General features: G+C 38.1%; 1 protein-coding gene across 1 annotated transcript in view; it reads right to left on the bottom strand.

Moving 5' to 3' along the window:
• The window catches only part of Rpe65 (retinoid isomerohydrolase RPE65), a 61,373-nt gene extending 35,751 nt beyond the window's left edge, over positions 1–25,622 (bottom strand). Inside the window, exons 1-14 of the mRNA XM_032897084.1 lie at positions 25,491–25,622; positions 24,360–24,442; positions 20,485–20,635; positions 17,745–17,852; positions 17,512–17,653; positions 14,078–14,225; positions 12,465–12,546; positions 12,127–12,259; positions 11,892–12,031; positions 11,067–11,196; positions 4,973–5,087; positions 4,791–4,885; positions 4,576–4,687; positions 3,062–3,224 (exon numbers count right to left, since the gene is read on the bottom strand). Of these exons, the coding sequence (XP_032752975.1) occupies positions 3,073–3,224; positions 4,576–4,687; positions 4,791–4,885; positions 4,973–5,087; positions 11,067–11,196; positions 11,892–12,031; positions 12,127–12,259; positions 12,465–12,546; positions 14,078–14,225; positions 17,512–17,653; positions 17,745–17,852; positions 20,485–20,635; positions 24,360–24,442; positions 25,491–25,501 (1,602 nt within the window). The 5' untranslated portion in view covers positions 25,502–25,622 and the 3' untranslated portion in view covers positions 3,062–3,072. The remainder of the gene's footprint in view (positions 1–3,061; positions 3,225–4,575; positions 4,688–4,790; positions 4,886–4,972; positions 5,088–11,066; positions 11,197–11,891; positions 12,032–12,126; positions 12,260–12,464; positions 12,547–14,077; positions 14,226–17,511; positions 17,654–17,744; positions 17,853–20,484; positions 20,636–24,359; positions 24,443–25,490) is intronic.
• Between the last annotated feature and the right edge of the window lie 519 nt (positions 25,623–26,141).

Genomic DNA, 26,141 nt, shown 5'->3' with positions numbered 1-26,141 from the left:
AACTCACATCCACTTGCCTCTGCCTCCCAAGTGCTAGGATTAAAGGGATATGCCACCGTCACCCACCAGGGAAGCTATTATTCAAGGATGGTTTACAAATCAACTGTAAGAGTTAGTGAGCAGTTAAAAATTTTATATGTATTCAGTCTTGGCAGCTAAGTAGTATGGTAGTGGTTTTATTTGAAATGAAAATTTAAATAAATTGGAATAGTTTAGGTGTCATCAGAAGCCAAAACTTCTAGGAGAAAATATTTTATTTCAATGTAGATTTTAGCCAATGCTTTATTATTCTTTAAGACAGTAACTAGGCATCACTGTCTCATATGTATACATAAGTATGGGAATGAAAGAGCTTAGTTCATAGTGGGTACCCTCAAGTGTTAATTTATTTGTGGCTGCTTTCAGAGATTATCCTCATTAAATTTTAATAAATTTGGTGTTCTACAGAAGATGTATCTAGATTCGTTCTAAGTCAACATTTTGTTACTGTGAGGAGACATCATGACCGTGGCCGCTTTTATAAAGGAAAATATTTAATTGGGGCTGGCTTACAGTGTCAGAGGTTTAGCTCATTATCGTCATGATATGAAAACAAGTGGTGCTGGAGATGTAGTTAGCTGAATTCTACATCTAGGTCTACAGGCTGCAGGGGTGGAGAGAGAGAGAGAGAGAGAGAGAGGAAGAAGAAGGAGGAGGAGGAGGAGGAGGAGGAGGAGGAGGAGGAGGAGGAGAGGAGGGAGGAGGAGGGAGGGGAGGAGGATCTATCTTGTGCTTCTGAAACCCCAAAGTCCAGCCACAGTGACACACTTTCTTCAGCAAAGCCACACTTCCTTCAACAAGGCCATACCTACTCCATCAAATCCATCCTTTATAATCTCTTTAAGTAGCACCACTCCCTAATAACCAATTATCCAAATATCGGAGCCTATAAGGGCATTTCTATTCAAATCCCCACATTTCCTTCAGGTGAATATCATAAAGCATGGTGTTTTATTTCTTAGATTGTGGGGTACTGTAGTCATACTGCCATACGATTTTTTTTAAAAAGATTTATTTATTTATATGAATACACTGTCGCTGTCTTCAGTCACATCAGAAGAGGACATCGGATCCCATTACAGATGGTTGTGAGCCACCATGTGGTTGCTGGGAATTGAACTCAAGACCTCTGGAAGAGCAGTCAGTGCTCTTAACTGCTGAGCCATCTCTCCTGCACCAGTCATATGATTTTTAGATAGATTCTCTCTGATGCTTGTTTGCATTTTCTGCTTTAGAATGTACTACAGAGATTTTGTCAAGATTGTCAACAAAGAGGAAATTATCAGTTAATAGTTATTTCCTCCCTTCCTCCCCCCCCCCTCTCTCTCTCTCTGATATAGGGTCTTATTATCTAGACCAGCAGCCCTTAAATTCACTATGCACGTCATGTTGGTCTTGAATTTCTGATTCTCTTGCCTCAGCTTCCCAAGTGTTAGAATTACAGGTTCATGCTCACCTAACGAGTAACCTTTTGAACATCAGAAGTTTTATTGTCTTTTCCTTTTTGACTAAGGTTAACATAAGACACCCCAAATGGAAATTCAAGAAGATTTTTTTAAATATAACTGCTCATTATCAGGGAAAGTTATACTAATTCAACTAAAAATTTGATCCTTAAAACAGACTCATTTGTTGCTAGAAGGGTTGTGGATCTATCAGCTCTCAAGTGGGTAGCTTTTCCTTAAAAAGTCATTTTTTTAATTAATTTAATCTGAATTTTTTTTTTGGTTCTTTTTTTTTTTTTTCAGAGCTGGGGACCGAACCCAGGGCCTTGCGCTTCCTAGGCAAGCGCTCTACCACTGAGCTAAATCCCCAACCCCTTAATCTGAATTTTTAAATTAATTTTCCTTTCTTTACCAAGTAAATTAGCTTACTTTACCAATTCTCTTCCTTTAGAGAACCCTGATTAGTATACTATCATATTTACTTTTATTAATGACATAGCCTTTAATATTTAATTTAATCTTTAAGACATTATTTGATGGGAGCCCTTAGTCAGCTACACACAGGTCTTCTCACTGAGAAATCAGAAATAATCATTGCTTACATTCAATGGAATAAAGTGTAGTATGGAATGAAAAAGTTTAAGTTCATAAGCTTGCTTCTTTAGCAATTATAAATATTGCCATGAGGTCTTAGATGACATTCCCAGGTACAAGAAAATGGTTGCTTTGCAGTATGTATACTTTCTCTTTTTTGAGCAATGTTACATACAAATCAAGTATAGATGACTTTTTTTAGATGTTTAAATTATTTTTAATAATTTGAAGCAAGTAAGAAGATAGCTTTCTAAAAACAACTTTTATTATAGAAAAGGCAGCTTTTCAAACTCTACATTCCTTTCATATTTGATTACTAAGTGTTTAAAATAATTTTTATCTCACAGAGAAAGTATCATCATATAAATAATCACTTAATTTTTAAAGAAACTACTTGTCCAACTCAGAAATTTCTGAAAAACACTGCAAAATTGTGTACATCTTTGACTTAAAACCATGATAGACAGCAAGCTAAAATAAACAGAATTATTTTCTTTTTTCTGTTTTTTTTTAAGATTTATTTTGCACACACACACACACACACACACACACACACACACACTGTAGCTATCTTCAGATACATCAGAAGAGGACATTGGATCCCATTACAGATGGTTGTGAGCCACCATTTGGTCATTGTGAACTGAACTCAGGATTTCTCAAAGAGCAGTCAGTGCTCTTAACTGCTGAGTCTTCTCTTCAGTCCCTAAAATAAATAGAATTTGATCATAGATTTGGGACTAGTTGGCCTTCTTGGTTTTGCCATTAAAAACATGTCTTTCTAGACTACGTTGATGATTTTCTGTATTTTTAAATAAAAATTACATTTATTTATTACACATGGGTGTATATGTCCCAAAATGTATGTGTAGAGGTGAAAGGACAGGAGTAAGTTCTGTTCTTTCATGATGTGGATCACAGAGATTGAACTCAGGTTTTCAGGCCTGACAAGTGACGTTACTCATAGAGCCATTTTTGCTCACCTGGAATACGTTCATGGTTTTTTGAACAGTCCATGGAAGGTCACAGGAATATTAGTCTCCACTTCAGCCCTGGCAATTTCACTCAAGTCTTTGGCATTCAGAACCAGGAGATACGCAGGCTTTTGTCCTGCCCCAGGACTCACCACCACACTCAGAACCACACCTGTTAATTAAGGCAGTTTTGAGATCTTAAACACAGGTTAATCTGACATTGAAGTTATATAGGTAATAAGACAGTATTACATTAAGAAATAGAAATCATATAGAAGTAAATCACATAGAAAACCATGTACGTGATTCTCGTTCTTTAATAACCTGGCTGTGTGACCACTTGAAGGAATACTCTAAACTCTTTCTTCCTGGACTAGAGCTATCCTGAAGAAGGGAGTGACCTTGTCTATAAGACACCACACTTTCTTCCTACAACAACCAGATCAAAGTAGTAACTCATCAATATTGACTAAGGGAGCAGATCTATGTTCTTATCTTTAATATAAATTATGATTAAGTAAAAATGTATACTTTAAAACTTTCAAAGCAGAAGAGTGTGTTATAACTATGCATTTCAAGACTTATATGTAAGTTTATTTCTTTCAAACAAAATGAAAACCTAGCTTTTATACTTTTCAATGAATGGTGTGAGTGTAAAACCACTTATCAGAAAATGGCCACCAAAATTATTTATCATTCTTCTATGGTTTCCCACATTTTAAAATTTTAATCCTACAGAATATAATACATTTTCTTATCCTTGTGTTAATGGTTTAAAATTCCTTTATTATTTTTATGTGTATAGTTATTTTGTCTGTATAAGTGCCTGTGTACCATATATATGTCTGGTGTCCACAGAGGCCAAAAGAAGGTTCTGGATCACCTGAAGCTGGTTACAGCTGGTTATGAGCTATAACGTGGGTGCTGGGAATTGAACCTTGTCTTCAACAAGAAAAGGCACTGCTCTTTACCACTGATCTAGCCTTCTAGGCTCCCTAGAATTAATGTTTAATTGAGACCGATGCTATGTAATACAGTTGCTTTATTATATGCTATGGCTTTGGTTCTTGCTTAGCCTCAACTTACTAAAACAAACAAACAAGCACGAGAGTCCCAGACATGCAAATTCACTGATCTTCTACAATATTTTATTTCCTTTCTTAGAACTCCATCTGCTTATTCAGAAATACATTTTGGCAAAGAAAGGCAAATAGAATTCTTGCTGTTATGCCCTTTCTCGTCCCTTCCATTCAGAGCTTCACTATGACACGGAAGGTGCTTTACTGTGGTTTTTGTTTTCATTTTGGTTGGTTGCATTTTGTTTTTTCTAATAGCAACCTATAAGACCTGACCAGTGATGAAAGTCATTTGGAAAGAAATTTCAATTCTTCAGTGCAATACCATTCGGTTTAAGAACCACCGTTTGAAAGTTAGTGAATAATCAGCCCAAACCCCTTCCTAATAGTGAACCCACTGAATTTCAACATAAAGGAAAGTTCGGACACATTCATTGCTTCCATTACCATCATCTTCTTCCAGAGCATCCGGTTGAGAAACAAAGATGGGTTCAGATGGGTAAGAATCCGGTTCTTGCCACATCCAGATTTCTTTAGTTTTGACATTCAGCTTACACAACTGCTTATGTCCAAGAAAAAGCAATTAGTTAATTAATGAACTGCTTTACTTGACTAGCACATAACTCAAAGATTTATTGGATGTTAGTAAGATGCTTTATTACCTTGTCTGGAACAAAGTGATTCAATCCAAGTCCGTATGCATAAGTGTAAGGTTTCCCCCCACATTTCTGGTAATTGATTTGAGGAAATTCAAAGGCTTTAAAACAGAACACAGGCACAGGAAAATTCAATATCTTTAAGTAGATCATTGATTCCCTTCTTAGCTTTTCTCTAGATATCTTACCTTGACGGGGCCCTGAAAAGAGGACTTCAGGTTCCAGCCATATGGTCTCATCACTGCACAGAATGGCTGTGGCAGTTGTATGGGGAAGTGTGACTAAATTTCTGCCTGTATCAGCCTAAGAAAGAAGATAACAGAGACCACAGTGAGAAGAGAAGGAAATTCAAGTATCTGTAAATGCAGACTTCCCAAACTTTGCCTCCTCTTTTCAGAGGTCACTGCACAAGGAACAACAACGACGACCAGACAAGAAGGCTGGCTAATACATTGGTTTTGAAAGTCTTTCAGATGACATACTGGTAGGTTATAAGTAACCTGCAGGAAACATATTGTTCAGGGTTAAATGTCTGTCTCTAATGTGACAACCATATTGATTACTTTAAAATTCTCGATGATGGTCTTAGACTTCAGAATGTGACATTGCCCTGTCCTAAATGTCTATTCTTTCATGCAGCCAATCAGTCAGGCAAGTCAGTTTCTTAATCACTTACTTGTGTGCTAGGCACCATGCTAGGTACCAGGAGGGGAAATAATATTTAGGGATTCTCCAATTGTCTACAAATTCAGCATTACAAATGCAATTGGTATGACTGAAAAAGTCTTGGTTATTTGGTTACTTCACAACCACTTACTGAGCACCTCCTGTAGATTATGGGTTATATTAGGTGTTGGGGAGACAGCTATAAAAACTTGGAAATGGACCTTGTGGCATATGTGTGTGTGTGTGTGTGTGTGTGTGTGTGTGTGTGTGTGTGTGTGTGTGTGTGTGTGTGTCATTTAAGAAACCACATGAAAGCATTGTAATAAAAAATTCTGTAGTATTGTGGGGTAAATGAGAACATAGGTGACACCTGTGGGTAGGAAGGACAGGGCGTTACAATGGGCTCGTCATACAAGGTAGAGAATATGTCAATGTCAAGTAGGTGGAGAAAAGTTTCTGCCTGTTTTATGGAGTCAGAAGAAGAGAAAGCCTGAGAACAATCTGAAGGTGAAACTTAACTCCAGGTAAAAATGAGAACAGAACTTTAAAACTCAGGAAGAGGGGGGTTGGGGTTAGCTCAGTGGTAGGCGCTTGCCTAGGCAGGAGGCCCTGTTCGGTCCCCAGCTCCGGAAAAAAAAAAGAACCAAAAAAAAAAAAAAAAAAAAACAAAACAAAAAAAAAAACTCAGGAAAAAAAAAGGACTGTTGAGGAAATAATAATAATAGAACTACTTAGCATGCTTAGCATACTTAGACTTGTGAAAAAGCAGGTGTAGCTGGGGGAGTGTCCCTGTGACAGTGAAAAGCAGAAATTTTGAAGACTTGGTAAGACTGGAACCTAAACCAGAGATAGCCAAACTGTGGGGCTCAAGCCACAGCCTGGAAATATGGAGATGGTTTCCTGCTTCCATCCATTCAGAGTTTTCTGAAGGCTCTGAGTGTTAAAGAAGGCAACATGGCCCCATGTAGGGGATGAGCAGGGAAGAGAGCAATGGAGGAAATGTCAGCTCAGACCTGACTACAACCCTACACATGCAATGCTAAAAGGAAACTCAGGCAAAAGAAAACAGGACTGGGAACATGAAGGAAAGGCAATAAGAAAGTGTTGACATCACACAGAGCTATCATAATCACACCCAACACACACCATCAAAGAGGACTGGAAAAACAGCCACTGGTCAGTCTCTGTCTGATATTTGCCTTTATCGACCACCTGAATACAGAACACTGATATAACAACACCATGACAATGTTAATGAACAGTAGCAGAGGTTTTTATTTAGATGCCAGGCACTGTGCAAGCTATTTGGTATAGATCATATTGATTTGTTTCTCACAGCAGGTAAGTCCTGTCTTTCTTCCATTTTACACATGAGGAAATTTAGCCTCAGATGAAGTACGATGTCAAAGTCACAGAGCTAGGGCGTGCCTCAATCCTAGTCTTAACAAAATGTCTGCTTCACCAGCAGCTGAGTTAGGACCCCATACCCATAGGGAAGTCACAGAGGATATTAGTGACTCAATTTCTTCATTAGTGAGATGAAGCTGTTCTCAGTGAAAATTAAGCGTTTGAGGAAGGACCCTATGAAAATGTAGATTTTTTTTTTAAATTATAGTTTCTGAAGAGCAACAGATGCCATCTGCCTAAGAGTAAAAGTATTTATTATTTTCTACCTAGGATATAAAAAATGACATATAGTCATATTTTCCAACAAGAAACATAGAGTTATATTTTAAACCAAAAACCTACTAGGCCTTATTTTTAAAAAGACATTTATCTCCTCTCATATGCATGTGATGGTACACACACACACACACACACACACACACACACACACAGCCTTAGATGATTGCATGAAAATAATGGGAAAACACTTCTGGATCATATTTTATACTCTTATTGAGGGGCAGAGAAGCTTATGTAGTATTTGGAGATTAGCAGATACACTTAATAAAGTTTACAGTGTACCATGAATGTAGAAATAAAAATAGAATAGTAGAGGGATTCAAATCCTGAGGAATTTGTGGGTTGAAATTTTAATATGGGGTCAGAGTAAATCTCTTTGTAAAAGTAGGATTTGATACAAAACTCTTAGATGAAGAAACCTGTAATGCACTAAATCAGGGAGGGAAAAACTGTCCTAATCTAGAAGAATGGTACTGAGTATGTTCCAAGAGCACCGAGGACCAGTGCAGTGGTAATTATAGAACTCTGTGGAGAGCTAATGGGCTTAGACTGTGTAAGGCACATGGGTTATAGTGAGGACCTGAGCTTTCACTATGGATAAACAAGGGGAAACTGTATAAGGATTTTAAATCACAAGCAAGACACTGTGATTTATTCTTAAAGAAATCCCTCTGCTTTGTTGAATGTACACCTGGGTATTTGTTTTGAGTAAAAATGCAAGATTGGATTCAGAAAAACCACTTTGTTTTATAGAAGTCCAATGCAGACAATATGATTCTAGTTGGGCTGGTAACACTGCAATCAGTGAGACAGGGCAGATGGAATTGAGAGTTTCCTAGAGAGAGACAGCAAGCCCAGTACCATGTTGTCTGATCTGAACAATTAAAAACTGGCATTATTTCACAATTGTTGAAACTATTACAGGTGGTACAGTTTTTGATTGGGTTCACTTTTAGGTTTTGTTGCTTACTATTACATTGAAAGTTGCAGGTAGCAGTTGATAACTTGAACCTTGAGATTCAGAATCAGGAAGAGATATTATTATTCAGGCTACTATAAAATAATCTGTCAAAGCACTGAGGGCATAAAAAGATACTATAGGAGCCAATGACTGAGTCATAGAGCCTTTCAGCCAAAAAAAGATATGTACTAGTAGCTTGTTAAGGCAAAATGAGTTGAGAGGACTTGGTTCTCTAAGAATAGCAAGGAAGATCTGGGAGGGAGGAAGGATGGGGGAGATTTCTGGACCAATGTATCAAGTGCAAGGATGAGAAAGATTAGCTTTGCTTAGGAAGATTGATATTCAAGGTATGGGTACAGATGCTGGTGGGTGGTAGACAAAGACAGCAGGAATCTTTGATTCTTTTCTGATTACTTTCATTTCATTTCATTTTAGTGAGGAGAGGAAGATAAGGAATATTTAACTAGCAAAGTAAGAGAATATGTGAAGTTAGAAAATGAAGCAGTAAAATTTGTGGTCAGACATTTAAAATTGAACCAACAAATATTACTGTGTGTTTGCAACACATAAATTTAGATTCAGAGGTACAAATATGAAGAAGATAGATAATCTAATTGAACTACAGTGTGATTTTGACAAGTTTTATAAAGAATAATTATCTACAAGGATGTTCATAATTATTGACCATGCAAGGTGACTTGAGTGAGACAGGAAAGTGAGTATTTCAAGGTTGTAAAGGATATTAAGTGGCATTGTTCAATGGAAGAAAATTTATAGCAGGAGTGATAGCAGGGTAGGCAGCTGTACACATCATGTTATTGTACGCTGTGTAAATATTATCCTGGTATTATTCAAATGCTGATTTTTCTGCCCCATATCTGGTTGCATTCAGACATGGCTTTGTAATGCTTATTCTGAGAGTCTCCAGTCTCAGTGTTGTATATAAATTGCTCCCCATTTATTCTCTGATTTGTCAATAAAAGCTAATCAGCCAGTGGCTGAGCAAAGGAAAGAATAGGGCTGGACTTCTAATCCCAGCTAGAGGAAAGGAAGAGTGGAAGAGAGGATTCACCATGAGAAGCAGGATCTGGAGACACCATGGGAACACACCTGAAGCAGGGAGAGCCATGTCAATACTAAATGCAAGTACCTCTGGGATTTTGGCTGGGAGGTGGCCAGTTTAGTTTTGAGGATTAAAATAGATTAATCCTGCTCAACTATTGTGCCATAAAGCTAGATTAAATAAATCTTGTAGTCTCTGTCTCATTTATTTGGGAGCTAGTCATGATAAAGGAGAAGTTATCACTTTTTAAATCATGCTAACAGGCCACACTGTAATATAAAAGGCCCAGCTATAGCAGGGAGTGAATGGGATTGGAAGAGCACTGAAATTTCTGAAGAGCATTTATATTCTAAAAGCTTTAGAATTCTCTATAACCCCATCTGTTCTCCACGCCATTTCCAGAGGGACCCATGTCATACACACACACCATATACAAGCTCCCTCGATAATCTCTTACCAATTATATGTTATCCAGAGCTTGTAAAGAACGCCCCCTTATAATCTCTCTCACTCCAATCCATCTTTCTAGCTATTCTTACAAACTCCCACCTCTACTCTGCTTTCAATGAAGCATCCTAAGGACTCCGTTATACTTCTATGTTAAGTCCATTTGCTTTTTATTTATATTTTTAAATAAAACTCATTGTCTTAGCAAAAGCTCTTTTTTTTTCTATTTGAAGAGCCAAATTTAACTCAACTATTATTCTTTATCAGCTTGCATATATGCTTAAAGGCAAAAGGATCAAGTTCTAAGCTATATTTGTTTTCAACTGTCTCTGATTTAAGCCTTTAGTTCAATGTATCTGCTTCAATGCCTTTTGTCCAAGCCGGTAGCATACAGACAGAAAAGGTGTGTGTTCATGTGTTTACATGAGAAAAATATGTTTTTCTTGGCTTTGACTGGTATTTCTATTTCACTAAAAATTCTGGATATTGCTGATGTTATTCTGAAACACTGAAGAGACAAAAATCTAGAGATAGAGATGGTTGTGTGGGGTTCAGAAAGACAGCTCTCCAAATATTCATTAGAACCAGGTTTCCTGATTCTAGATCTGCTGTTATTTTCAGTCACAAAGTCCTTTTCAAAAGGCTTTCTTAATGGCAGTGGAGATTCACTGCAGTGTAAATTCCTATTGTATTTTCTAGATTGGTAACAGTAGGGTCAGAGTGGCTTCTTGTTCAAGTCACATTGTCTAGTTGGAGAGTCTCACAGTCACCTTCAAATAGTTAATTTCCAAAGGATTATTACACCTTACATCAAAGAGGAAAACACATCTGGGACCCAGAGGACATTTTTTTCAAATCCCGTCTACTTTCCACATTATTAGTTTCCTTTGACAATCATGCTTTTTCTATAATGTTCATGTTTACTTTATCAAAAGAGTATTTAAGCCTCAACTTTGAAGTTCATGATTTTTAAGCTTCTTATTTATATATTAATACTTTTGAATGCTATTTCTCTTGCCAATGTGCCTACTGTCTTTATTTCAGTTACCAAATTTTCAGAGGAATATTATTAACACATCCACCAACTGTCTAATTGATTTAGGACCTGCTTTCTGATCCTTCGTTTCTCCAAAATTTAAAATTATTTGGGATATTTGCACAACTGTCAAAGGATGCTGAGAATCACTGGGTCTGTAGTTTTTAAGGAAGTATACTTTCAAAGGGATTTTGTGAATGAAAAGGCCACAGAATTTGAAATCAAGAAAACTACATAACTTGGCTTTGTGGAAGTCGCCTTTTCTAAATCACACCATTCTTTTGAGCTTCAGTTTCCTCATTAGTAAAATAAGAGGTTTAATAATGATATTTAAAAACTCCTCCCAGATCTGAAATTTCAGGATTATATGTCTAAACAGTACAGTTTCCAAGTGAGATGAAAAACTCATGTAAAGAAAGCTACCTTGTCAATTGTCAAAGGAAGAACGTATCTCCTGACTTCAGGCTGAGGAGCTTTCATAGCATTTCGTTTTACTTCTTCCCAATTCTCACGTAAATTAGCTAAATATAAGTAATTATAAACAAATTCAAACCTGTGAAAACAAGAAGTCAAACATGAACACAATTACAAGTAATGAAAAAGTGTCTAATGTAACACAAGCTGACCTAGCATTTGAGATCTTCCTGCCTCTTCCTCCTGAATGTTGGGATTTAAGGCATGCACCATTACACCTAACCAATTTCAGAGATGATTCATGACTTTGAAAGCACTTATGTCTGGCTGTTCCTTAGGCCACAACTCAGACTGCTATTGACAGAAATAATGTCAGAGTCATTTCCTCTTCCTACTCAGTGAGGGAGAATAAAGAGACTTACCTCATGCATATGTTGCAGTTACAGCAGCTTTCCATATCCTTTGTTCTGCCCCATTGTCTCCGCTCTGTGTCTTTAGGAGTCAATGCATTTTTAATGACTAGCCTGAGAATAGCATTTCTGTTTCTATTATTCAGAATGAGGGAGGGTTCGCAGCCTTTACAGACCTCAAGAAGTTTCCATTTTCAGGCCTGGCTCAGATTAAGTTGGTTTTCAGTATTAACTGTAGTTCTGATGGTCAGTCTGTCTCGATTTTCTAAACTCTCTGGTCATTATCATTATACTTTTTGCTATTTCTACCACTTCCCTTTTCATATGTGATTCACATTAAACAACAAGGGATTGCATATTTATTAAGGCACTTAGTTTCCAGAAGAAATTGGAAATGGGACACTTATTTAACATCTTTCTTTACCCTTTCCAGCAACAGAGATCCACAATCAGAAACCCATTGTCTTCATAAGTATTGATATGATGGAAGAGATTGAAAGGGGAGGTCCTGTATTTGTTATTGAAATATTTTCTTCTTTTTTTGTCAGCAACATGAAGCCAAACCTGGAGAAGTAAGGAAATGTTTTGATAAATTTTAAGGAAAAAAATTATAAAATACTTTCTTCAGTATCACAATGTAACAAATGAATCAGACATACCCCCATGCTTTCATTGGACTCGAAACAGTCCATGTAGTTGGCTCCCCAAAGACTCCACGAAGAAAGAAACTTGAAAAGGTTAATTTTGACTGGAGTCTCCACAAAAACGATATAGTTGGGAGTCAGACCAAAACTGTTCAGAAACACAACAGCTTGTGAATGGGAGGTCTAGTTCTCAGTTATGAAAGGGAGGGGGGTAGTACATAAAGTATATTTAGCTACTCAGATCTACAATGCTTACATGAAATTAATTGACTTTAAACTTAGTTTTCAGATCAGGATTAGTATCAAAGGTAGGCAAAGGGAGATCTTTAAATTTAAGATGTCTTTCAAATTACCTGTGTACATAAGATGGCTTGAACCGATCACTGCATGGGAACTGCACAACAACTTCTGACTTGTTTATTGGGTCTTCCTTGTCTGAAATAAAGTGGTTTTAAAGGCTTTATCCTCCTCCTCCTCCTCCTCCTCCTCCTCCTCCTCCTCCCCCCTCCCCTCCTCCTCCTCTTTTCCTCCCCCCCTCCTCTTCTTCTTCTTCATTCTAATTCATGCAACACATTCAAAACAGCTTATATAAGAAAAAAATACATTTTCAGATGTGGATTTTTTTCAGAGCTTGTTTTCATCTTCTTAGTCATTGGGATATCCTAATAGAGTTTCATGTTGTTAAGGGGGTCTTAAGTGACAGGTGGTTACCTAAGGGTTCCACCAAGTTTCTTCTGGGGTAATAACAAACAATTGTATGTCTTAGAAAGAAGACTCACTCAGGAAAATGTAGTGCCAGTTGGAGAGCAGGGAGCTAGAGAATTGAGATGGAGGACAAGAAAGCAGCAGCTGAAAGTCTTAGACAGAAAGTAATAGGTACAGATCTGAGGACACCTGATGGAATGGAAGGATGTTATGGGTTGATATGGGAAAAAAGATGCACCAGACATAGATAGAATTAAAGAACAAACTCCCAAAACTTAATTTTAAATTGCAAAATACTCCTATTGAGGGTATAGAAGAGACTCCAGAGGTTGGAATCCAATTTTCAGTTTGGGGTAGGACTTTTTATAGGCTTTTCGGGGGCCCTTAGTACTCCCTCTCTTTTCTGATTGGTCCAAGCCTGGATATCTTCTCTTCAATAGGCTTCCCCCACTCCTTTAGCCTGTCATTTACAGTTAGAAACAGTTTCAGTCTCTTCCAAGAAGAGGGCTCTCCTCCACTCCAGGAGCACCAAATAGTCCTTGCATAAGAGGCCAGTATTGTTTTCCAGATCTGCCCACATTCTGATGACTTCTCTTTATTGTGAAGTTACACTAACGTAGGAAAATCCAAATAGCAGCAAATTTGAAAAAGTGCCCAGGGAGACACATTTTACAGCAAGTGGAGGTCAGGTTTAAGTCCAAGAAGGTAAAGCAGTTCTTTAATGTGGGCAAAGTACCCTTTGATATTGCAAAGTTCCTTAGAACTATAGTATGGATGAATAATATCAACAGCTCTGTCCAATAAATACTAGGCATACTAAAGTTCACAGATGAGAAAATAATGTGAATGACTTCTTAAATAATGTCATTGGTCTCACTCCCAAAATTTTTCAGTCATTCCATATAAGGAGGAACTCAAGATTTTGCTTGGTATATGAATAAGGGCTCAATAAATCTTCAATAGACTTAAATTTATCAAATTTATATTTGATATAATTAAATTAATAGTTAAATACACATATGCACTAGATCTTGAAACATTGTAGAAAAGAACTTGGCTTCTTGCTTTCTGGATTTTGAAGCCATCATTGTTTACTGTCCTGCTTCTGGACATTAGTCACCTGGTAGGATATGAACGAAAGGAAGTTTTATTAAGAGTAATCTTGATACTATGATCTAGATTTGATATTTCTAGCAACTGTTTTTTTTTTCAATGATAGGAATACCACTTTCCCCTACTGGAGGGAAGATTACAACCTCACCTGCTTTCAGTGGAGGGATCTTAATAATGTTGTAGGCAACTGTGAAATTTTTCCCAAAGCAATTGCCAATGTTATAAACTGTTCCATCACTTTCAATATGTGGATGAGCAGTGGCACCATTGACGGAAACATAGTTGCAAAGATCAACCTGTGGAATGAAAGATGAATTTTGAGGGTCCTTTCAGTTTCAATTGTACACTATGAGTAGGACACTGAATATAGTGGGTTGATGTTGAGGTTGTTTGTAAACTAATGGCAGAATATCTAAACTCCTTTATTCTAACTATTTGAAATAAACATCACATTAATGTTCTTTATAGTCCTGAATTCCATGACTGGTCCCCTATTTAGCCCTTATTGCTTCCCATTCCCAAGTAAACACCTTAATAATTTCTTTGAGGAAAGACTTTCAGTAGCTTTCAATTAGAAAAGCAGTTTATTTCAAATTTATAGCTTAGTATTCCAGCTTTCAGTTTCACTCTACTATGCCCCACTACTTCCCTTTAAACCATCAACACTTCTAGATGTCGAGTTCTCAGTTTAAAGTGTTATTATTCCATACCCGAGATATCAGAGTTATTTTTGAATTTCATAGTGATCAATGACATTTCTACTATTTAGTGGACAAAGTCAGGATCATCAAGCCTTTTTAGTATATGGGACAGCCTGTATAAAGTAGCCATCTTCTGTCTAAAGCTTCTGCAGAAAATCGCAGGTTTAGCCTACAAAGATTATTCTCAGTTTCTGCCAAAATGTCTCTTATTTTCACACCTCTGTGACTTCGACCATGCAACCCTCTCCCCAATCTAGAATGTTCTTTGACCAAATTCAGCGAAGTTACATGAATTCAGATGAAATGCAAGAGTTTAAACTCTGATTTCATCTTTCTCCACCCTAAACAATTGCCTTCAGACATACTTTTGTATCCACTTTCCTTAGATTTACATTTTCTTAAAAGATTTATCCATCCAGTGGAAAAAAGACAGCATTTTCAAGAAATGGTGCTGGTTCAACTAGTGGTAAGCATGTAGAAGAATGCAAATTGATCCATTTTTATTGCCATGTACAGAGCTCAAGTCAAAGTGGATCAAGGACCTCCACATAAAACCAGATACACTCAAACTAAACAGAGAAAATGGGGAAGAGTCTTAAACACATAGGCACAGGGAAAAATTTCCTGAACAGAATGCCAAAGGCTTATGATCTAAGATCAAGAATTGACAAATGGGACCTCATAAAATTGCAAAGCTTCTGTAAGCAAAGGTCAGTGTCAGTAGGACAAAATGGCAACCAACAGATTGGGAAAGATTTTTACCAATCCTACATCTGATAGAGGGCTAATAGCCAATATATACAAAGAACTCAAGAAGTTAAATTCTAGAGTCAAATAACCATATTAAAAATGGGATACAGAGCTAAATAAAGATTTCTCAACTGAGGAATATCGAATGACTGCATAGCACCTAAAGAAATGTTAAACATCCTTAGTCATAGGGAAATGCAAATCAAAACAACCCTGAGATTCCACCTCACACCAGTCAGAATGGCTAAGATCAAAAACTCAAGTGACAGCAGATATTGGCAAGGATATGGAGAAAAAGGAGCACTCTTTTATTTTTGGTGGGATTGCAAGCTTGTACAACCACTGTGGAAATCATTCTGGAGGTTCCTCAGAAAATTGGACATAGTACTACCTGAGGGCCCAGCTATACCACTCCTGGGCTTATACCCAAAAGATGTTCCAACATACAACAAGGACACATGCTCCACTATGTTCATGGCAGCCTTATTTATAATAGCTGGAAAGAACCCAGATGTCCTTCAACAGAGGAATGGATACAGAAAATGTGGTACATCTATACAATGGAATATTACTCAGCTATTAAAAACAATAGCTTCATGAAATTCATAGGCAAATAGATGGAACTAGAAAATATCATTCTGAGTGAGGTAACCCAATCACAAAAGAACACACATGGAATGCACTCACTGATAAGTAGATATTAGCCCAAAAGCTAGGAATACCCAAGACACAATTCACAAACCATATGAAGCTGAAGAAGGAGGAAGACCAAAGTGTGGATACCTCAGACCTTTTTAGAAGGGGGAACAAAAATACCATCAGGAGGAAATATGGAGACAATGTTTGGAGCAGAGACTGAAGAAAAGACCATCCAGAGACTGCTGTACCTGAGGATCCATCCCATATACAGTCACTAAACACAGTCAATATCATGGATGCCAAGAAGTGCATGCTGACCGGAGTCTGATATAGCTGTCACCTGATAGGCTCTGCCAGAGCCTGACAAATACAAATGTGAATGCTTGCAGCCAACCATTGAACTGAGAACGGGGTCCCCAGTGGAGGATTTAGAGAAAGGACTGAAGGAGATGAAAGGGTTTGCAACTCCATAGGAAGAATAACAATATCAACCAACCAGATACCCCAGAACTCCCAGGGACTAAACCACCACCAAAAAAGTACACATGGAGTGACTGGTGCCTCCAGATGCACATGTAGCCAAGGATAGCTTTGTTGGGTATCAGTGAGAGAAGAGGCCCTTGGTCCTGTGAAGGCTTGATGCCCCAGTGCAGGGGAATGTCAGGGCTGGGAGGAGGGAGAGAGTAGGTGCGTGGGTTGGGGAGCACCCTCCTAGAAGCAGGGGGAAGAGGGATGGAATAATGGGCTTCTGGAGGGGAAACCAGGAAAGGGGATAAATTTGAAATGTAAACAAAGAAAATATCCAATAAAAATTAAAAAAAAATTATCATTTTCTGAATCCTGCCTCTTTGATTTCCCCATCTAGAAGTTAAGCTTACTAAAGACAAGTACAATTCTTTGCAAACATATGTTAATACATGCTGGTTGAGATTGTGTGTCTATTTTAAGTAATATTCATGAATACTATGAAGTGTATCATTGTCTAGTATTTTGATCAACATTATTTTATTTAAAATATAGTTTTATTTCTAATAAGTATCTATAAAAAGGGACAAATTTGTGCAACAAAGTTGTGTCGAACCACCAATGGGTGGTTTTCAGTATTACTGGCTGTCTTTTTTAAGACTGATATGTACTGGATCCAAGCTAGCCTATTATACCTTAAGTGTCAGAGATGGTGCTGTGTTACTCATTGTTATATCCCTTGTATCTAACAAAAGTTTTAATACATGGGAAGGTCTCGGAAAATATTTGTTGTACAAATGAACAAATATAAGTTGTTTTAATGGTTCCTCCCATCTATGTAAGTATTTTAAATGCCATAGATTAAAAAATAAATTCCATCCTATGTTAAATATCTCATAGTTGGGGACCAGTAAGAAGTTAAATTTAATCTGCCTCAACTGTTTTTTCTGTCAATTTATCCAAATGTTTTCATTATAAGTTCCCAATTTTTGTGCTTGAGTGATGTCCCCTAAGCATAGTGTCATACCTGCTTAATAGTCTCCAAGGTCTCTGGGTTAATCTTTGTGATAAAGTTGGTCTCTGTGCATGCATAGTAATCTTCTCCCACTGGGTAAATATTTACAAGGGCATTGTCAGTAACCTCTACTCCTCGAAAGTAAGAAAAAAACCTGCAGAAGCAAATTAATTTTGCAGTTCAGTAACTTCAAAACTATACGAACAAAAAGGGACTCATATAAAACACAGTTTGGTTTCATTAACCTGGAAAATATATTCTTGCAGGGGTCTGGAAAAGCACAGGTGCCAAACTCTGTTATGACAATCCTCTTCTCAGTCATTGCTCGAACATAAGCATCAGTGCGGATGAATCTGGAGAACATTGAGAAATGGGAAAAGGATGCAAGTAGGCTATCCGTTCAAGACACATGAAGCTGGGAGTCAGTGTGTTTTCGTCAACTTGGAATCATAAACCCCTCCCCCCAAATAGAGAGAACCATCAGCTTCCTTTATTGGGAATGACCCCAAAAGGAAAGAGCTTAAACTGAGTCTTCTAAACATAACAGTGATTGATGGGGAAACTGAGGCACTGAAAGTTAATTAGTTGATATGTGTGATTGTGACAGTGGCCAGAGTTAGAAAAAGTAAGTGTCCCATATCATGGTGTGTAGTTTTTGTCAATCTGACATGAACTAGAATTCTTTGGGGGAAAGAAAACTTTCATTGAAAAGATGCCTCTATCAGATTTCTTATAGGGAAGTCCATGGAGCAGTTTAACAAATTAATGATTGATGCAGGAGAGAGCAGCCCACTGTGGATGGTACCACCACTGGGTAGGTGATATAAGAAAACATGCTGAAGCCTGGGGTGATGGCTCAGCCATTGAGATCACTGGCTGCTCTTCCAGAGGACTTGGATTCAATTCCCAGCACCCATGTTTTTGGCTTACAACCATCTATCTATAACTCCACTCCCAGGAGATTTATCACCATCTTCTGGTTTCTGCAGGTACTGTATGAATGTGGTGCACTGATATACATGCAGTCAAACATAAACATAAAATAATATTTCCAAAACATTTTTTAAAGAAAGGTGATATAGAAAGAAGGAGGGGAAGGAGGAGGGAGAGGAGGAAGGGAAGGAGGGGAAGGAGTAGGAGTAGGAGTAGAGGGAGGAGGAGGAGGAGGAAGAGGAGGAGAAGGAGAAGGAGAAGAAGAGGAGGAGGAGGAAGAAAAGAAGACATAAATGATTAGGCAATATTCAATATTTCTTCATGGTCTGTGCTCCATGTCCTCATTCCCTCCTGACTTGTCTTCCCCTGGTGATGAACTGTAAAGGTTAAATAAACACCTTTCCTACCCAAGTTGCCCTTGGTCATGATGTTTATCACAGAAATAGAAAACAAAGTAAAACACGTGGCTATTTCACACATGTAGCTCATCACATTATAGGACACAGTGTGATGGATTATATTTCTTTCATCTCTTTGAACTGTGTTTCTCTTAAATTTTAAAATATATTGTATATTTTAAAATTTAGTTTTTATTGAATTTTATCTCTTTCACAGGTTGATCTGTGAGCTACTTCCTAGACCACATGGAAAATGCTACTTGCTTGCCATATGGAGGGTGAAGAAAACTTTGATTTTGTACTTTTATAAAGAGGAATGTATATTAAAGTATACCTTAGAAGTTAACAAAAGCTTTGTCTGAAATCTGAAATTGCTTTCTTAGAAAAACTTATGCTTGGAAGTCTCTGCCTCTCTTTTGTCACACTTCAAATCCTATTCCCTGTTTTCTCTTACTCCTGCTTTAAAGTCCTTTCAAAATGCTTGAAATTCTTGATCATCATACCACTAACAGGCCTGAGTATTTAAGTAGGGTATTTACTGTGTTGTTATGGGGGCTTCTTGGAATAATGACTTCAGCAATAACTATTTATTGTTGCTATTAATAAAATTATTACTACTAATATTATATGTGTGTGTGTTCTGCGTACACATATGTCTGTGTACTACATGTGTTCCTGTTGCCCACAGAGGCAAGTAAGAGCATCGGATTCCCTTGGTTTAGAGTTGCAGACAATTGTGAGCAGCAGCTACAGTGGTGCTTAGAATTGTATCCTGGGTCCTTTGGCTGCTGAGTCATTGCTCCAACTTTTTCCACAAACTACTCACTAAAAATTTTCTTTTTCTCTTTGTGTCTCTCCTCTTACTTCTCCTCACCCCTTTATCTAGTGTTTCTGTGACATACTTTGTCTCTCCCTCCTTTGTGAAACCCTTTCCCTTTCCCAGTCCTTATAATTTTTAAACGTGTGTGTGTGTGTGTGTGTGTGTGTGTGTGTGTATGTGTGTGTGTGATTGTGTACGTGCGCACACATGCACTCATGCAGGAGCTACGGAATGCATGCAGAGGTGAGAGGAAAACTTGCTGGAGGCAGTTTTCTCCTATTATATGGGGACTGAATTAATGTAAGCCTTAATGGCATGTACCTTCACCTTTTGAGCCATGTTACCAGCTGGTTTCTCAGAACTTTCTGACACTTAAAAAATGAAAGGAACCTAGATAACCCAGTAGTCTAATAATCACAACAGTAATAGCAGCTTTTGTGTTTACTGAATTATTACTATGAGTTATATATTTTATTCTCATTTAGCCATGGGTAAATTCTATAGAGTAGATTCTACCATTTCTTTCATTTTACAGATGATAAAATAATTAGAGGCCAATAATTTCCTGCCAGATGTGAACAGTTAAGACAAAATGGTGTCTGGTGGATTCAGGATTTGAAGACAGCCATGTTTTGCTCTGAGCTCTTGACCACCATTATCTCATTTTAGCATTCTCAGGTGACTGTGAAAACATACAAACCTGGCTAGACCATGAAGAAATAAGAAAGAAATGAATTTAGAGCTCTTCTCTGGGTTCATGAAGGTGAAAGTTCAAACAGGAGAACTGAGGCAGGCTCTACTCTGGTGAGGTCAGTCATGGAACACAGGACTTACCTCCTGTAGTATGTGACATGGCCCTCCTTAAAGTCAAACTTGTGCAAAAGGGCTTGTCCATCAAACAGGTGATAAAAAGGCTCAGATCCAACTTCAAAGAGCCCTGGCCCACATCGAAGGAGACTGCCAGTGAGCCAGAGGGGAATCCTGCCTGCAGCAAAGTGAGATATCAGGTGGTACTACTTACTAGATTTCTAGGTGTCAGTCTATTTGTCATTTGTCAGCTTACCTCTAGCTAGAGCATTAGTTTTTCTTATGCAATTTGGTGGTTTAAAAAGTATAGGAATAGACATTAGGAACATGGGTCAAAATACTAAAACTAGGTGCGTTGATTAAAAAAAAAACAACCTTTTTTTGAGACAGGGGTTTTTGATGGTCTATACTCAGTTAAACAGACCAAGCTGGCCTCACATTCCCACGTCTGTGATTTGAATGCTGAAATTAAAGATGTGCACTACTGTACCTATCTACAAGGAACCTTTTAAATGAAGCAGCAAGAATGTTGGCTGAGTTTTTAAAATCTAAAATTCCCACTTATCTTGGGATGTGAATGGGCACCCTTTATGAAATTCAATCTTTGTGGCAGATAAGGTACAGGGATGAATGTCAGGACCTGGATTCAGATGCAGAATATGCTCCTGCTTTCTCTAAGAGCTTTTGTTTCCTTATCAAAAATTAGAAGGACACCAAGATTGCCACTGGGGCCTTCCATCTTTCACAATGAGTCTTGGTCAGTCCTCTTATCCCTAGAAAAGTACATGCTTGCTCAATCCTTACCAGGTCTTTATTTTAAAACACATGGATTGTTGTCTACATGTTAAGTTCAACCATCAAGCAGACATTAAATAAAAACTAGAAAACAATATTTGCTTTGATTGAAAGCTAATGTTTGATGCTAAACCTAGATTGTAACGCCACCATCTAGTTGAGGGGTGTTCACTTCTCTCCTTCTCTTTTATAGAGCAGAAAGCAGAGGAAAGGTTTGCCCAATCACTGACATTCACATAGCATCTTGTTATACTCAACAAAGCATGGGTCACATGAGGTCTTTGGACAGAGTTGATATTAACAGTAGCTCCTACCTATTGCTTACTTGGTGTCTGGTACAGAATGAATCATTCTAAATTACCTTAGTCTTTGCAATATCCCCACAAAATAAATGTTAGTCTTTAGAAAGTGAAGAAATTACACTCATAGGATTCACAGATGGTGAGATAATAGGAATGCAACAGCACTGTCATCTGCAAGTGCTTCTGATGTAACAGGCATAACACCACCACCTCAAAGCAAAACTCTCAGACACTTGTCAGGAGGCTCTCTTAAGGTTTTTATGGAACAGACACTTAAAAGGCATTTCCTGTATGGTAAGCATTGAACAAGTCAGTGTCTTATTGAAGATAACAAAGTGTCCTCTTTATTCTCAAGGAATTCAGTTAAGTATCATGTATTTACACCGAGGAAATAAAAGTAGAGGTAAATGAGGGGAGATGATTTTATTTTATGGTTTTGTTTTGTGTTTGTCTCTCAAAACAGGATTTCTCTGTGAGGCCTGGGCTGTTCTGGCACTCATTTTATAGATAAAAATGGGCTCAAACTCATGGAAAGTTGTCTGCCTATGTCTCCCGAGTGCTGGGGTTAAAAGTTTGTGCTACTCCCCTACCTTCCAAGTAGGTGTGGTTGCCTGCAATTTTCAGGATCCTTGTTTCCAAAGTACTGGTGTCAGAGGCAAGTACAACTATGGCTAGGTTTCTTTTTTTGATTAGGTTAAAAAGGTTTAAATCTACTCTATCTATCCACAGATGCTTAGTTTTGGTTTCTGTGGATCCTCCTTCCCTCTCTTTAGGTTCACTTTTATTCCATGTGAGTCACTACTGTTGATGTGATCTTTGCATAGCTTAGTGTTTTTCTATACATATCTTTTGAATAAAGAATCAAACTTGTCAATTAACAGTAGAATTGACAAATACTTTATCAGTATAACAGTGGTAATAATATATTATTTATGTATGCCTTTGTTTGTTTTACTCTGTTATAACTGTGAACCTTTTCTGAAACGAGGATTGCCTGTGTCAGCTAAGGGAACCAGGAGCTTTTTCCTTCTATGTAGAAAGCCATCTTTGGCTTCTAAATATTACAAGGTTCCCTATCTTGACATTGTGAATCTTGTTGTTCTCTAGTTAGCAGCTCAAATTACAATTATTTAGTTGTTGGGTAGGCTGTTTCTTAGAAGAAAGAAAGGTCTGACAGTTTCTTATTAATTATCCTGAACTATATTCTGCCTCAATAGCTGTCATAGATGTCAAAAATACTTGCTTTTCAATTATAGAACAACTGTGGTGTGCTGTCTTCCCGCTTCCCTCTGGTGCATCAGGCATCTATTTACAACAAACTGAGGATTTATAATGGAGCTGGGGACCAATAGATTCCACCGGGCTTCTGTCCAGCCTACGAATGCCAGGAGTGTTACAGGCCTTAGAAGAGAAGTAAAGAGGTTTGGGAGGACCATAGCCCAGGTCCCAGGTCAGCCACAGTGATGGGGCAATCCCAGTGGTGTGAGCTGCCACTGCTCTGGTTTGAGGCTCTGCAGGCAGCGAGAGCCTGAGATCCAGTGGAATATTTCAGGAGAGAGAACACTTCCCCAAGTGTTACAGCTCTGTAAAGACACCCACTCTTAGATGATCCTTGGAGAAATAACTTGTGCGCTTTATTCCCTGTGGACAGAGACTGTTATGAACCTTGGGGAGTGGGATGGGATGTGGGGGGTAAATGTTTTCTCTTGGCTGAATTTGAAATATTAGTGATGCTTTACCTGCATGGTGAAAGAGGTAGGTGCTACATTATGTGACTGACATCCCATGGTTCTCTTGGTGGATGTGTGGTTTTGTGTTCCAGAGCAGGAACAGAGACAGGTAGGGAGTGGGTTCACTTCTAAAGTCCCTGAGACCCTGGGGTCTGGGCTCCCTCAACCTTACGACTTCTTATGCCTTTCTAGTGGCACTTTCCACTTGCCCTGCAAACAACTATATATGAATGTATTAATCAAATTTTATGTTATAAGCATAATAAATATAAGGATAAAACCAGGAAACTGCAAAAAAAAGTTTGTGCTATTATCTCCTGGCAGGAGACAAGTTGTAATATCAAAACCTGAACAAAAGTAACATCAGAAGCAATTCTCAAAGCCCTGGGTGTCTTAAATCTCATTTTCTCCCCATCTTTTTCTTCATTTTTCTCCTGGGTTCAGATCCTTATAATTTTTTAAAAATCATTCACTCTGTGTATATGTATGGCCATGCGTCAAAGCAGGCATGAGGAAGTTAGAAGACAATGTGTAGTTGGGTTGGTCAAAACTCACTAGTTACACTAGATCACTAGTTACACTAGATCACTAGTTACACTAGACTCACTAGTTACACTAGACTCACTAGTTACACTAGAATCACTAGTTACACTAGACTCACTAGTTACTCTAGACTCACTAGTTACACTAGACTCACTAGTTACACTAGATCACTAGTTACACTAGATCACTAGTTACACTAGACTCACTAGTTACACTAGTCTGATATACAGGTTTATTTTATTTTACTTTGTAAAAAATTGTAGAAGACAAAACAACACATGAGCTCCATACTCCCTTCCCTGCATTGTAGAAACAGAACCTGTACTGAGAGACCTAAATGAATACGAAGCCTGAGAAAAATGATCTTGACAGAAAAGAAAGCTTTCAGAAGAGTCAGACTATGATAGTTTGAACCTAGTACTCAGAGGATAAAGCAAGAAAGGTGTCATGGTTTACGCCAACCTAGGCTATGCAACATGGTGCCAGTTTAGAATACACAATCAACAAGCAAGCTAAGATCAGTGAGACCAACCTGTGACATGAGCTGTTAGTGGTGTGGACAGTTCCTCCACAGTTTCAAATAGTTTCTTGTAGCCACCAGCAGGGTGTTCAATTCTGAAATGTGGGGGTTGTGAGAAAGAAGCACAGGGTGATTCTCAGAGTATTTCAAGGGGTCAGAGGTAGTGCCTCTGTTTTGGAGAAAGGTGTTTTAAGGACTCCTTGCAGTTCACCTGTAGCCCAGCCCACTTAGAGTTTTATGAGGTGCTTCTCAGCTCCTTCCTTTCATGTCAAAGAAAATATTGCCACTTTAAATAAAAATGGCCATATTGTCCAAATCCTACTTCATGCAGTTTTTCATGTTTCTGAAAATTTATCAATTAACCTGGCTGTGTTCACTTCTACTCCTGAATTGTGACACAAGATTCTTTTCAAGAACTACCTGCCTAGAGACACGCAGCTGAGGCACTGCTGACCTACTGATGGGCTCATTCATCCACATAAAATGAGATCAGCATTCAGATCAGGTGCCCCACCGTTTATTATTCACCATATTATGCTATTAGTTTTCCCACCATCTCATGTCTCAACCAATCCTCAAGAGCTATAGTACTTTCAAGAGGAAGATCGAGAGACTCACGTTCTGTACTTGTGTGTGCCTATTGATGTCTTGTTTTTGCTTCCATTTTATAACTTCTTAAAGCACAGTCCTAACCTGCTAGAACTTCTAATTCTAACTACATTTTATCAAGCACTTATTATTAGACACTTTATAAAAAGTGTACTACAACATTTAAATCTCTCAGCAATGCAGTAGAGTAAGTCATATTTTGACATCACTTCTGGATTTGAAAAACCTTTAAAAGTTAAGTAATTTAGACTTAAAAGCATATGTAATTTGCCAAAGCCACACAGGTAGCAAATGACGAGGCAAGACATTAAATTCATATCTGTGTTCATAACTGCCTTCCAGGCCCATTGCAAGTCATACAGATCTCACCATCATCTAAATGTGAACTTTGTATGTTCTGTTCACTGCAGGAAGAAGTTAGGCCCAAGCGCTGTCTTAAGCAAGCCATAACCCAGTACTATCTTTCTAGAATATCCTGAAATGCTCTACTTATCATCACAGAGTCATGATAAAAGCTCTCTCAGAGATACTTACTGGATAGACATTTTCTTCCAGTGAAGACTAGAGAGAGTTCTGGTACCAGCTGTAGGACAAGGAAGCAAGTTCTTAGCCAGGGCTTTTTTGTATGCAATCTAATCCTTCTTGGAGAAGCCTGTGGCTCTGGGAACCCTCTCCACCCCTCAGCTGATGGAGGATAACAGAAGTGGCTTTCAGCACTTTAGATGTTTGTACATTATTTGGACTTGGTGTTTCCATAACAGTACTTTGGCTGTTTTCCACAGACTTGGATCCTTCCCAAGGGGAGGGAGAAGTGAGTTGGATAAAAAGGAGCCCTGTGGGCCTGGCAGGGGAGTCCTGAGCTGACCTCAGTCATCACATTTTCTTGTGTAAATCTCTGTTCACCATTTCTTTGCTGTCATCCCCACTGTGATTCATTTACTCAATTATTAAAAATTATATTTATTATACATGATCTAGAACTGGTTAGAGAAAACACAGCCATTATCATTGTGTTGTAACTGTCATGGTGACAGGGCATTGCTTGATGAAATTTAGCTATTGTTAACATTAAAGGTGTGTGGGGCATTGTCATTGCAAGTTTTAACTCTACTATCCTTCTTTGGTGCAGTTCAATATCCAGGTCCTTTCAACAAGGCTGAGAACTTTAGCTGCCAGTTTTTGTTA

The sequence above is a fragment of the Rattus rattus genome, chromosome 3 (assembly GCF_011064425.1).
Source record: "Rattus rattus isolate New Zealand chromosome 3, Rrattus_CSIRO_v1, whole genome shotgun sequence".
Taxonomy (NCBI): domain Eukaryota; kingdom Metazoa; phylum Chordata; class Mammalia; order Rodentia; family Muridae; genus Rattus; species Rattus rattus.
This window is presented reverse-complemented; position numbering and strand designations above follow the sequence as displayed.